Genomic DNA, 12,476 nt, shown 5'->3' with positions numbered 1-12,476 from the left:
AAAGATTAATATAGCCCTGCAATAAATTAAAATTACAAAAACACCTTGATAACTTTATCTCCGTTGACTGAAAAAATATTTTACCCAAAAAAATATAGGCATAATATCCTATCTATAAAACAAAAAAAATTTATTTTAAAAGTATTTTCCGTTCAAATTAATAAATAAATAAAACAAAAACATTGCGTAACCATTTCCTTTTTCCGGTATCTTTTTTAAATTTTGCCTCGGCCATGGCGATCCAGGTGCTTCCCTTTTGATTTGGAACTTCTCTGCAGTTGGAGTGAGAGATGGCGGAGAGAAGCAAAGGGAGTGTGAGTTTAGAAGGAGAGAGTGTGATATTGGTCCCATACATGGAATCCCATGTTCCCAAATATCATAGTTGGATGCAAAACCCTTCACTCCTTGAAGCCACTGGCTCTGAACCCCTCACCGTTGAACAAGAGTACCACATGCAACTCTCTTGGTCCCAAGATCCTAACAGTTCTCTACTTAACTTTCTCTATATTTCAAAGATTCACACTTTATTATTTTATTTCATTTTATATTTGAAAATTGAATATGGTTATCTATCTTTATAAGCATTTTCACTAATTCTAGTGTGTGTACTGAGGAGTTATGTGTGATTTTTTCAGAGGAGACGTTTATTGTATTGGATAAGGACTTAGTTGTTGGAGATTTCTTACATGGGCAACCCCATGTTGAAGGTCAGTGGCCTTTTCTACCTCACAAGACAGAATTTTCTGTTTCTGACTTTTGTGCACTCTTTATTTATTTATTTATTATTATTATTATTTTTTTAAATTCTCATAAGGAAAAGAATAAGGTCTTACCTTTATAGCTTTTTGGGATAATGATGTTTCTCACAATTAAATTTCCAAAGTTTATATTCTAATTTTTATCGCTCAATTGGATGATACTTTATTCTGTCATTTCTTTTTTGTGTAGTTCAGATTTTGTAAACTAGATTTTGCTTTGCATATATAGAGCAGAGGTAACAGAGGATTCACTGTTTGTGGTCATTTGTATGTTTATAAATGGCTATTCTGTTGGTTTTGTTAAAATATGATTAACGGATGAAACTGGCTGTTCAGGTCTATTTTACTTTCATTAATGGATATGAGTCTTAATAGCAGTGGTTGGACATTCCCCCCCTTTATTTTTGGTTTCAACTTTTATATTCTTTTTCATAAAAATGTATCCAGTGAATGTATTATTTGTGCAAGATTTCAGTGATATGACCATACGGTGAACATTTTTTAGAAAAGTTAGAATCACTTGTCTTCTGTAGGAAGCCCTTCAAAATTTTGTTTTGAAGTTCATTGTGTGTATGATTGGTGGCCTTTAACTTGTCTCTTGGAATTCTTCTAGAACTTACTGAGTTACCTTTACTATTCAATCATATTTCATTTTGTTGTCAAACCATAATGATTCCCATTGAATATTATCTATTGTGGATTTGTGGTATATATTTGGGAGAGGTAGAATTGTTTCTGATTATTCTACTTGTTCTGATTCTTGTACACTCTTGATGGTTGGTGACGATTGTAAGTGATAGGATTTAACTCACCTATCTGGAAAATATGAGCAACAATGCTCCCTACTTTGGAGAAACACTCCTCAGCCCGTTTCTACCCCGGTAGAAATAAAAATGTAAGTTCTGCCTAAAAACCTCAAGTGACACTACCACTACTCATATAAAGCAACATAGTAACTGATTATGCCATACTCTTTCTCCTTAACCAAAATCAAGCACTACAATGCCAAAACTAACTCATTCCAGCTCAGCACCCTCCTTTCTCTCTCTTGCCTTAGCTCTTTGTTGATACACTAAAATTGGGCCAGACCATTTATCTGTTTTGGGCTTCAAGCCTTCTGAAGTTGCTTTCCTATCAGGAAGCTATTTATTTAAGTAGGCTTATGCGAATGTGGGTTATTTTCAAGCTGTCAAATGATTTGGTAAGATTGGAGACTAATATATGCTATTTGCAGCAATGGTTGGTGATGTAAATATATTCATGAATGAGTTGGATAATCCTCACATGGCAGAGATTGAAATAATGATAGCTGAACCAATGAGGTACCTACTTTGACTTTCATGTCATAAACTAGTTGTTGAATGGTTCATGTATTGCCATTGTCATAACTTGTTTACCTGTTGTGTTTTTTTATAGATCATTTATCTTATAGCAACTGAATTTCCTTCATGTTGAATAACGAGGAAACATGAGACATATGATGAAATCTAGGTCTCTATTATATACACTGAATGTAATAATTTACCTATGTGGGACCTCAGCTGAGTATCCTAATTACAAGATATTATTAGCATATTTACAATATTTACTTATTTTCCAACACTTTCTTTGTTAAAAAGAAAATTGAATGGATGAGGTTGCAGCTGTGCAGTTGTTGGGGAGAGAATTAGAAATTAGGACCAGAGCCAATTAAAGTAAGTTGAGATTGTATAGGAGCACTATCTATTTATAATCTTTGGTCAATGACTTAATAGATACCCAAACAAAAGTCTGAGGTGGAAAGAACAGGAAAATATAGATGAAAATTATTTGAGTACAGTCCTTTTTGAATCAGGTAGAGTACAACATTTAGTTCCTTGATCTCTCTGTTCATGTGAACCTTGTGTTCTGTTTGTAAATTTGAATCTCCAAAACATCTAAAGAAATGCTTAAAATTTGCATTTGTTCTCAATTAGATGTAAGCTTTTCTCTCTTTTTCTTGCTTACGTCTACCCTTTTTTTTACTGGTGCAATTAGGTGTTACCATTGCAATTTTAAATGACACTTCAATTCTTTCATTTTCCCTGTGATGAATTGAGTATATAAAACATTTCAGACCGTGAACAAACTTTTCAAATGTTTGTATTGTTTTGTGTACTCTAGCATCCTTGCTCTAACTTTTAGTTCACATGATTATGCAAGCGCCATGGATAAAAGCCTTTCCTGGGTCTGCATCTAAATGTCAAAGGTTTTGGATTGATTTGGTCCTTGATAGCAAGTACTAAATATCCTCATTCTCACTTTTTATCACTTCGTCTTTGCTAGCATAGCCGGGGAAAAGGACTTGGAAAGGAGTCTGTTCTGATGATGATTGCCTTTGCTATTGAGAAGTTAAGGATCAATATATTTCGCGTTAAAATTGGAGAGTCAAATGGAGCATCCCTTAATCTGTTCAAAAAATTGGTTTGTCTGCTGCTTCTCTAGCTTTCCTTTCATATTAAAGGCATGATGTGTCTTACCACTCTGCATTCAACTTATTCTGAGTTATTGTCACACCATGTTGTGCTTTTGTCGACAAAATTTTGTTATTGGATACCGTTCAAGGGACATATGCGTTGCATTTGAGTCTGCATGTCAAAGATAATATGATAATCTTCCTCTTAAGTATTACCTATCTCACGCTTTCGTTTCAAAGGCTTTGACCTAAAATCATTGAATTAATCACATTATTGTATGTTATTGTAAAAAAATAAATAAATTATACTCACCTTACTTTTCTATGAAACATTTTGTTATAAGAACATTCATTTTAGAAACATGCCCATTTCATAGATTGATTTCATGTACTCTAGTATTAAGAATGTCTCTCTCTCTCTCTCTAGCTTCAAATGGTTATTCATTCTCTAAAATTGACTTAGCTAATGGATTTGGTGTAGGGGTTTGTGCAAACTTCATATAGCAACATCTTCAAAGAGGTGAGCATATTTAATTTCAAGGGACGCCCTAACGTTGGCTAAAGTACATATGCTTTGTTCTCATTTTGTAGGAAGTACAAGCAAGTTATTATTATAAATTGAACCAAGGAATCTAACTTTCCTTTTCCCAAATCAATCCTAGTCTCAGTTATTTTGGCTAAACTACATATGCTTTGTATTCATTTAGTAGGATGTACAAGCTAAGTGATTAGTGGACATTGATCTCAGGGATGTACGTTATTTCCTTTTATCAAATTTTTTAGCTCAAATTTTTTAGCTCATCTTATGTACTCTGGAACATTGATCTGTTGTAACTTTAGAATTTATTCATTTATAAATGATCAAATTAAGTCAAAATAGACAATGCAGTGGTTGAAGAAAGTTCTCAGAAGCAAGATGCTGCTTATATGTTCACTAATTTGTTTTAACCATTATTCAGAACATCATAAACGAATGGAAACCTTTAGTTCATGTATGTTATGAGCTGTAAATCAGATTTTTCTTCCTTCTACGTTCATACAAAGGAGTTGAAAAAATTTCACACGTTTCTGATCATGGTTTTGAGCCACTGTATTTTTTTCTCTTCTCTAGACACTGTTATTTAATTCCTCGTTCCTCATTTCTTTAATAGGTGACTTTGGAGTTGCAAATAACACCGCCCAAGAATGAGGAGATGCTTGGTGTGATGGGTACTGTAATCAAACATACATAAACCTAAGCAACATCTCACTTCATGTTATTTATTGGTAATAGAATGATCTCTTTTTGTTGGTGTTCGTTGTTTTATGATGTAAGGTTTCGAGTTGTCTTAACCATACAAGATTCTGACATTGTTCATCTAACATCTATTGCCTCTTTTTAGTGTAAGAACTTGAAATTAAACTTAATGGATGATATCTGTAATACTTCTTTCTCCATTTCCCATTTTACCTTTTTTAATCTTTATTAATGAGACAAACTATTAGGGAGGTTCTTGAAACAAAGCAAATAGGAGGTTGTAGGGACAACCGAGGAACATGCCTTTGTAGGAGAAATAGTAGAGCACTTAAAGCATGCTATTGGGAAACCAAGACTATGGAGGGTTTTTATCCTTTGGAGTATGGAGTGTTTACTTAGGCTTTGTTTGGGAGTTTGGAGGAGAAGAGAAAGAAAGGAATTCAATGGAGAGGGAGGGGAAAGAAGGGAAGGAAAATGAAGGGTATTTCCTTCCCTTATTTGAGAGTTAAAACCCCTCAAGTTGAGGAACTTTAATTTTAAGAACAAGAAGGGTTTGGGTGTGTTTTGTGAAAATTTTCAAATCTTTCCCCTCATTTTTTTTAAACTCACCAACAAGGGAAAGAATTAATAAAATTCTTCTCTTCCTTTCCTTTTTCTCTTAAAACTAACTCCAAAACAAGCTTTTAGGGTCACGGTTTTGCTAGGGTTCTAAAATGTGACTTTTGATTCCATGGGAATCCCAAGTCTCTGGGAAGAGTGTGAGATAAATAGCAATTATCAAGGATTTAAATGATTGTGGTTAATAAATAGGTATCATTGTAAACGTGCCTTGGAAATGTTTTCCTATGATAACTTCACAAAAAAAAGTTTACGTGTTTTTAGTAATAATTGGCCATTTTCTAATTATTTTCTATTGATAATTTAGGAATGAAGGTCTTTTTATTAGTAAATTTGTATAATCACTCAGAAATAAAATTCTTGGCACCTAGAATTTTTCTCCTTTACAATGTTTATTAGAAAAAAAACTTACTTAAAAGTATGAAAAGAGAACTTTGTAAATATGTATGTCAAATTTATTAAAAGACATAGCACATATTATTTTATATTTGGGCTTTATTTTTCTCATATGGAACAAAAATCATTATATATACTAAGGGAATAAACAACATTGGAAAGTTTGATGATGTGTCACTTCCTCTTTCAATTTCACCAATGTGTTCACACTTGAGAGATGTTTGAAAAGTTTCTTCTTTTTGTAATTTTTTTTAATCAAAAATTAATATTAAATAAACAATAATAAAATAAATCAAAATTCGAAATTAAAGAATTAGTGGGAGACATGTAATTAATGCCCCACTATCATTTCTACATTAGAATTGTAAGGTTTTTAATTGAAAATTATTGGAAGATAAAAAGTCTATTAATGATATTGAAAATTATACTAACTAAACAAAATTTTTTAGTTCCTCCCCTCTCTCAATTATTCTTATAAATACCAGATTTTCAAAATGGCATCTTTATTTTTCCCTCACAACACCTTTCTCAACTCTGATTCTTCACCCAAACCCATCATTTCCTTTCCCCTCATCCACTCTCATTCTATTTCTCATTTTCTTGAACATTAGTCACGGATCCCCGTTACCTCTTTACAGTCAAAGAGGAAGCAAGATGAGATCTTTAGCGAAAAAGGGATCAGACTGAAAAATTACTTGAAACAACTCCAGCAATACCCTTTGAGAACAAAGGTCTCTCTTCTTCATTTATTACTCCATCTATCTCATTTTTAATTTCCCTTTACATGGCTTGCTTTCCTTGCTTCTTTTTTTCATCCATTTTCATTGACCTATTATTTTGTTAGTCCTAAAGAGCTACCTTTAATGGTTCACGTAATAGATTGGTTGTAGGTGGCTAGCTATTAGCATTAGGGATTTTTTTTTATATAGTTCTTTCTCTATTGATGCTTATGTTTCAGGGGTATCAGTGAGGAAAATGCAAAAAATGCATAATGGTGGAAAAGAAAAAAGATCAAGGCTTTATAACGGTGAAAGCAAGCAATCTACCATGAAACCAATATCATCAATGAAATTAGGGTTAAAAAGAAGAAGAACAGTTTGTGCGTATATTAGGTGGAGGAAGAAGATATGGGTTACCCTCTTTTGGCTTTTCGATTTTGCAGCTTCCCATTTTTTTTTTCTTTTATTTGTATGTGCACCATGCAATTGTGACTTTATAATAATCAAAAGGATATATTATTATATATCCTTTCATTTATTTATTTATCTATTTTTCTCTTCACCGAACATAATTACTAATATCTTTTGTATATCCAAAAAAAAATGAATTTCCTTTATTTTTTGTATGACTTTTATGATGTATCCTTTGTTTATCCTTTTTATTTTCTTTTTTTTCTTTCGCAAAATTAAATAATATTAAAAACTTATTTCGATAAATTTTTCCAAAAATTAATATGCTTTAAATGTAAATAAAATATTAAAATTCAAAAAACATCTCATAATAAAAGAAAATAACTTTTGAAATTGTGCAAACCTGAATGTCTTGAAAATTACAAGGAATTCCTATTATAATTCTGATTGCGTGGAAAATTTAAAAGGTCACCGTAGACATTTTCAGAACACAAAGTAATTATATTACGAGGAGTCTTTTAACAGTTAAAGAAAATAATAGTAATTAATATACCTATTAGGAATAAGTCATTTACTGTGTAATTGTTGTAATTGCTGATGCTAATAATGAGTTGCCAATTCGATGAATAAAAATGAGAAATCATTAATCCTAAGATGAATGATATGTGAATGGAATCCTCATAAAGATGGGAGTTGCCAATGTTCATAATGATAAAATGGAAAACGTTTAACATTTGAAATGAAAAACATTTTATTTTAATTTGAAATTTAAAATATTTAAACTAAATAGTTAGTGCGAAAAAAGCTTAGCATTAATTAGTGGCAAACAAGTGTATTAATATCCTACTTCTTTTTTAAAATCCAAATTTGAAGTTGATATAGGTGGGAAAAAGGGTTTAATATCTCTCATGCAATTTCAACTTTGTGTTCACACTTGAATGTCAATTTTAAAAAAATTACATAATAAATTTTTAATTAAATCGAAAATCGAAAATAAGAAATTAGTGGGAGACATCTAATTAATGACACACTATCATTTTTACATTGGAACCTGTAAGGTATTTAATTGTTGTATTGGAAGATGGAAGGTTCTTTACTAATGTTACTTGAAAATGGAAAACTCATCATTTCATATTTTCTTATAACCTTCAAATCATTCAGACGCTTAATCTTCTATCTCCTGTGTGTTCTCACTTGCTTGCTAATTTTGAAAATAAATAAATAACTAAAAATTAAGTTTTAAGTAAATTAAATTTTGAAATTAAAGTGTTAGTGGCAGACATCAAATTAATGTCCCACTATCATTTCTATATTGGAATTGTAAGGTTTTTAATTATTCTATTGAAAGGTGGAAGGTGCATTATCAATGTTACTTGAAAATGAAAAACCAATCATTTCATGGAGAATATACACAACCTTCTATGCATGTTTCCCACTACTCTTAGTATGGGAAATTGTTAAATCTATTAATAATATTTGTTATTATGTCTATTGGGTGGGAAAATATTTAATATTTCAAAATTTAAACTTTTTAAATTTGAATTTTTAACTTGATAGATGGGAAAAGAATTCTGCATTAATATTTCTGTAGTGGAAAAAATATATATAATAAAATTAAATTTAATATAATAAATTATAGATTAAACAAAAAATTATTTAAAATTTATAAAAAAATATGTATAGTTGATAAAAAATAATTTAAATTTGAAATTTAAATGAAAAAAATTAGAAATGATATATTTATACCTTAAATAAATTAAAATTTTAACTTTATAAAGTAATATAAAAAGAGAAAAACATTTCCATACAAGTATTTTTTTAACATAAACGTTTTAAACATATACGTATAACCAATATTAAAAAATATAAAAAATATAAATTAAAAGAGAAAAAAATTAAATCTTTCATAAATATGTCTAATTAATACAAAAATATTCGATTATATTAAATGCAATTCAATTCAATTCACCAAACATTTAATTTAGCAAAATACTTTTTGCTTCAACTCATATTTGTTCATTATAAATGTGTTACAAATATAAAAAAATATGTACAATGAAAATAAAAGAATTTAAATAAAAAAATAAAAGAATTTAATTATATATATATATATTGATTTATTTCGTGTGTGTGATGATGGTTAGGCCATTCCCTCCCAATATATATGTACACTTTTTTATTAATTTGGTGAAAATAACATAATTTATTTTATTAATGCATTTAATAATAGTAGGTTTATCTTATTGGAATGAGGTCAGTCTATCAAGCTCAATCCATAAGATTGGAGTATTTACATTTTGAAGAATGGGTATATTTCAAATCGAAAATTGTAGCTTCCGCTCCCAACTCTGGCTCCGTTTTTTCCAAAACAACAATGTAGAATTTCATTAATTGCATCATCAAGACACATTTGGCAAGCATAACTAGAAAGATCTCTGGTGCATTGAATCATCTCACCTATCAAGTTAAAAATTTAAATTTAAAAAGTTTGAATTTTGAAATATTAAATATTTTTCCACCCAATAGACATAATAACAAATATTATTAATAGATTTGACAATTTTTCATACTAAAAGTAGTGAGAAACATGCATAGAAGGTTGTGTATATTCTCCATGAAATGAAATGATGGATTTTCCAATTTCAAGTAACATTGGTAATAACATTCTTAAGCCTATTAATAATATTTATTATTATATAATTAAACTAATGAATGATCTTTTGATATTATCCTATTCAACTTCAACTATAAAGTGTTTGATAGAATATTAAACGTACGAAGTCAAATATTTTCCAACTCTTTCTCTCTTATATATGTCACAAATGCACAGACCACAAAGAGTCGATTGAAAGACAACTGTAAAAAATATAGATGTATTGTAATCAAGATGTAACTATAAGAACAATTTTGTGTGGATAAATATAAAAACATATTATATGCTGATATAAAATGCTGACAGTTAAATGTGACAAACTAGGCTCGGCCCGGAGGGCGAGCCCACCAACTAATTTTTATAATTAAATTAAAATTTCATCATTCTTCTTCTATAAATAAATTCCTAAATCTGATTTCAATTTTGTAAAATCAAAATACTAATGACACAAATCCTTGCAAAAAAAATAATTATTTACCTAAAATATTGATAGTTAAAGGAAAAACTGGGCTTGGCCCAGAAGGCCTGCCCGCCCCATCCCGTCCTGTCCGCCAACAATTTTTTATAATTAAATTAAAATTTCACTATTCTTCTTTTATAATTAAATTCCTAATTCAGATTTCAATTTTTGTAAATACAAATTTATAAAATTTCAAATACTAACGACAAAAGTCATTGCAGAAAAATAATTATTTATTATTATTTTGCAAATCTAATTGTAATAAATGAAAGTTTATCTCTGAGATAAAATATAAAAACATAGACGCAACTATAAGGGTGTGCATGACAACCTTCCCGGAATCAATTCTTTTTTAATTTCTGTTCCCAGGAACAAAAATGGATAGGAAACTCGTTTGGTAAAATCGGTTTATTTTTTTGTTCCCAGGATGAACCGGTTTAATTTTTGTGTTGGGGAACAGAAAAAAGAATCAAAGAATTTCTGCTTGTTTGTTCCCTGGCACAAAATGAGAAACACTTATCTCTCTCAATTACTCTCCACCACCACCATCATCTCGACATGACCACCACTACCATTGTCGTCGTTGTCGTCGTACCACCAGTGTCGTTGTCACCACCACCACGATTCCACCGCCAGCATCACCACCACCTTCACCCATCGCCACGTCACCACCACCATATCACCACAACCACCTCCATGCCACCATAACCACCGCCACCGCCACTATTGCTGCAGCAACTGCCGTTACCATCACCACCATGTCACTGTCGTCAACCACCACCACCGCCACCACCACCATCACTATCACCACAGCCATTGTCATCACCACCACCACAACGCCACTGTCACTGCCACTATTGCTCCAGCCACTGCCGTCACCACCACCACCACCACCATCGTCGTAGTCACTGCCATCACCACCACCGCCACCACCACCAACTACCACCATCTTCATTACAACCACCGCCACCATCGCCACCATCATCACCACAGCCACTGTCGTCACCACCACACCACGCCACCACCATCGCCGCCTCCGCCACTATTACTCCAGCCACTGCCGTCACTATCACCACCATGCCACCGCAACAAACCACCACCACCATCGTTGCAGCCACTGCCATCACCACCATCGCCACTATTACCACCGCCACTGCCACCAACTACCACCACCATCGTCGCAACCACGGTTGTCTCCACCAACTACCACCATCGCCACCACCACCATGTCAGTACCACCACCGTCGTCGCCACCATCATCACCACAACCACTTTCGTCACCACCACCACCACTACCACCACCGTCGCCACCGCCACTATTGCTCAAGCAACTGCCATCACCACCATTACCACCGCCATCAACTACCACACCGTCGTCGCAACCACTGTTGTCTTCACCACCACCATGTCATTACCACCGCCGCTGCCGCCATTGTTGCCGCCACCACCACACCATATGGAAAAGAAAGTGTAATTTGAAAAAAAAATTATGCTTAACAGGAGTTATATTTTATTATATTATTTATTATGTTATCAAACACAATTCTCATTCTCGGAGTAAAAATAGAACATGTTATCAAACATATTTTTTTTCTCAGAAACTGTTCCAAGGCACAGAAATAGAAAAGAATTGTTTCTTTTCAGAAACAGTGCCAGGGAACAGAATGGTTGTCATGCACTCCCTAAGAGTCTTTTTGTATGGATAAATATAAAAACTTATTAAATGCTAATAGTTAGAGGTGGCAAACTGGGCCACCTCTAGCAACTCATTTTTATAATTAAATTAAAATTTCATCGTTCTTCTTTTATAATTAAATTCCAAAATCTGATTTTAAGTTTTGTAAATAAAAATTTGTAAAATTTCAAATACAAACGACGCAAATCCTTGCAAAAAATAATTATTTATTATTATTTTTTAAATCTAATTGTAATAAACGAAAATCCATCTCTGAGATAAAATATAAAAACCTAAATGTGACTATAAGAACATTTTTTGTGGATAAATATAAAAATTTATTGCATGCTGATAGTTAGATGTGGCAAACTGGGCTCGGCCCGGAGGGCCGGCCCACCAACACCATTTTATAATTAAATCAAAATTTCATCCTTCTTTTTTTTATAATAAAATTTCTAAATCTGATTTTAATTTTTGTAAATACAAATTTGTAAAATTCAAAATACTAAAGACACAAATCCTTGCAAATAAATAATTATTTACATAAAATGCTGATAGTTAAAGGAAAAACTGGGCTTGGCCCAGAGGGCCTGCCCGCCCCGCCTGCCAACATGTTTTTATAATTAAATTAAAATTTCACTATTCTTCTTTTATAATTAAATTCATAATTCAGATTTCAATTTTTGTAAATATAAATTTATAAAATTCCAAATACTGACGACAGAAGTCATTGCAGAAAAATAATTATTTATTATTATTTTGTAAATCTAATTGTAATAAATGAAAGTTTATCTCTAAGATAAAATAAAAAAACTAGACGCAACTATAAGAGCCTTTTTGTGAGGATAAATATAAAAACCTATTAAATGCTAATAGTTAAATGTGGCAAATTGGGCTCGGCCCGGAGGGCCTGCCTGCCAACACATTTTTATAATTAAATTAAAATTTCATCCTTCTTCTTTTATAATTAAATTACTAAATCTGATTTTAATTTTTGTAAATACAAATTTGTAAAATTTCAAATACAAACGACGCAAATCCTTGCAAAAAATAATTATTTATTATTATTTTTTAAATCTGATTGTAATAAACAAAAGTCCATCTCTAAGATAAAA

At 31.6% G+C, this 12,476-nt stretch overlaps 1 protein-coding gene across 1 annotated transcript; it reads left to right on the top strand.

The window, feature by feature from the left end:
* The first annotated feature begins 215 nt into the window (after window positions 1-215).
* On the top strand, window positions 216-4,600 carry LOC133313686 (GCN5-related N-acetyltransferase 9). Its single transcript, XM_061515088.1, has 6 exons — window positions 216-483; window positions 636-707; window positions 1,993-2,080; window positions 3,068-3,200; window positions 3,674-3,712; window positions 4,344-4,600. The coding sequence occupies exons 1-6, from the start codon at window positions 291-293 to the stop codon at window positions 4,422-4,424; spliced, it is 606 nt and encodes a 201-aa protein (XP_061371072.1). The 5' UTR covers window positions 216-290; the 3' UTR covers window positions 4,425-4,600.
* Window positions 4,601-12,476: the final 7,876 nt, after the last annotated feature.

The sequence above is a fragment of the Gastrolobium bilobum genome, unplaced genomic scaffold (genome assembly GCF_033153095.1).
Source record: "Gastrolobium bilobum isolate Gb01-03AN ecotype WA unplaced genomic scaffold, APGP_CSIRO_Gbil_v1 utg716, whole genome shotgun sequence".
Taxonomy (NCBI): domain Eukaryota; kingdom Viridiplantae; phylum Streptophyta; class Magnoliopsida; order Fabales; family Fabaceae; genus Gastrolobium; species Gastrolobium bilobum.
The sequence above is the reverse complement of the archived record's forward strand: the minus strand, read 5'-3'. Positions and strand labels throughout refer to the sequence as shown.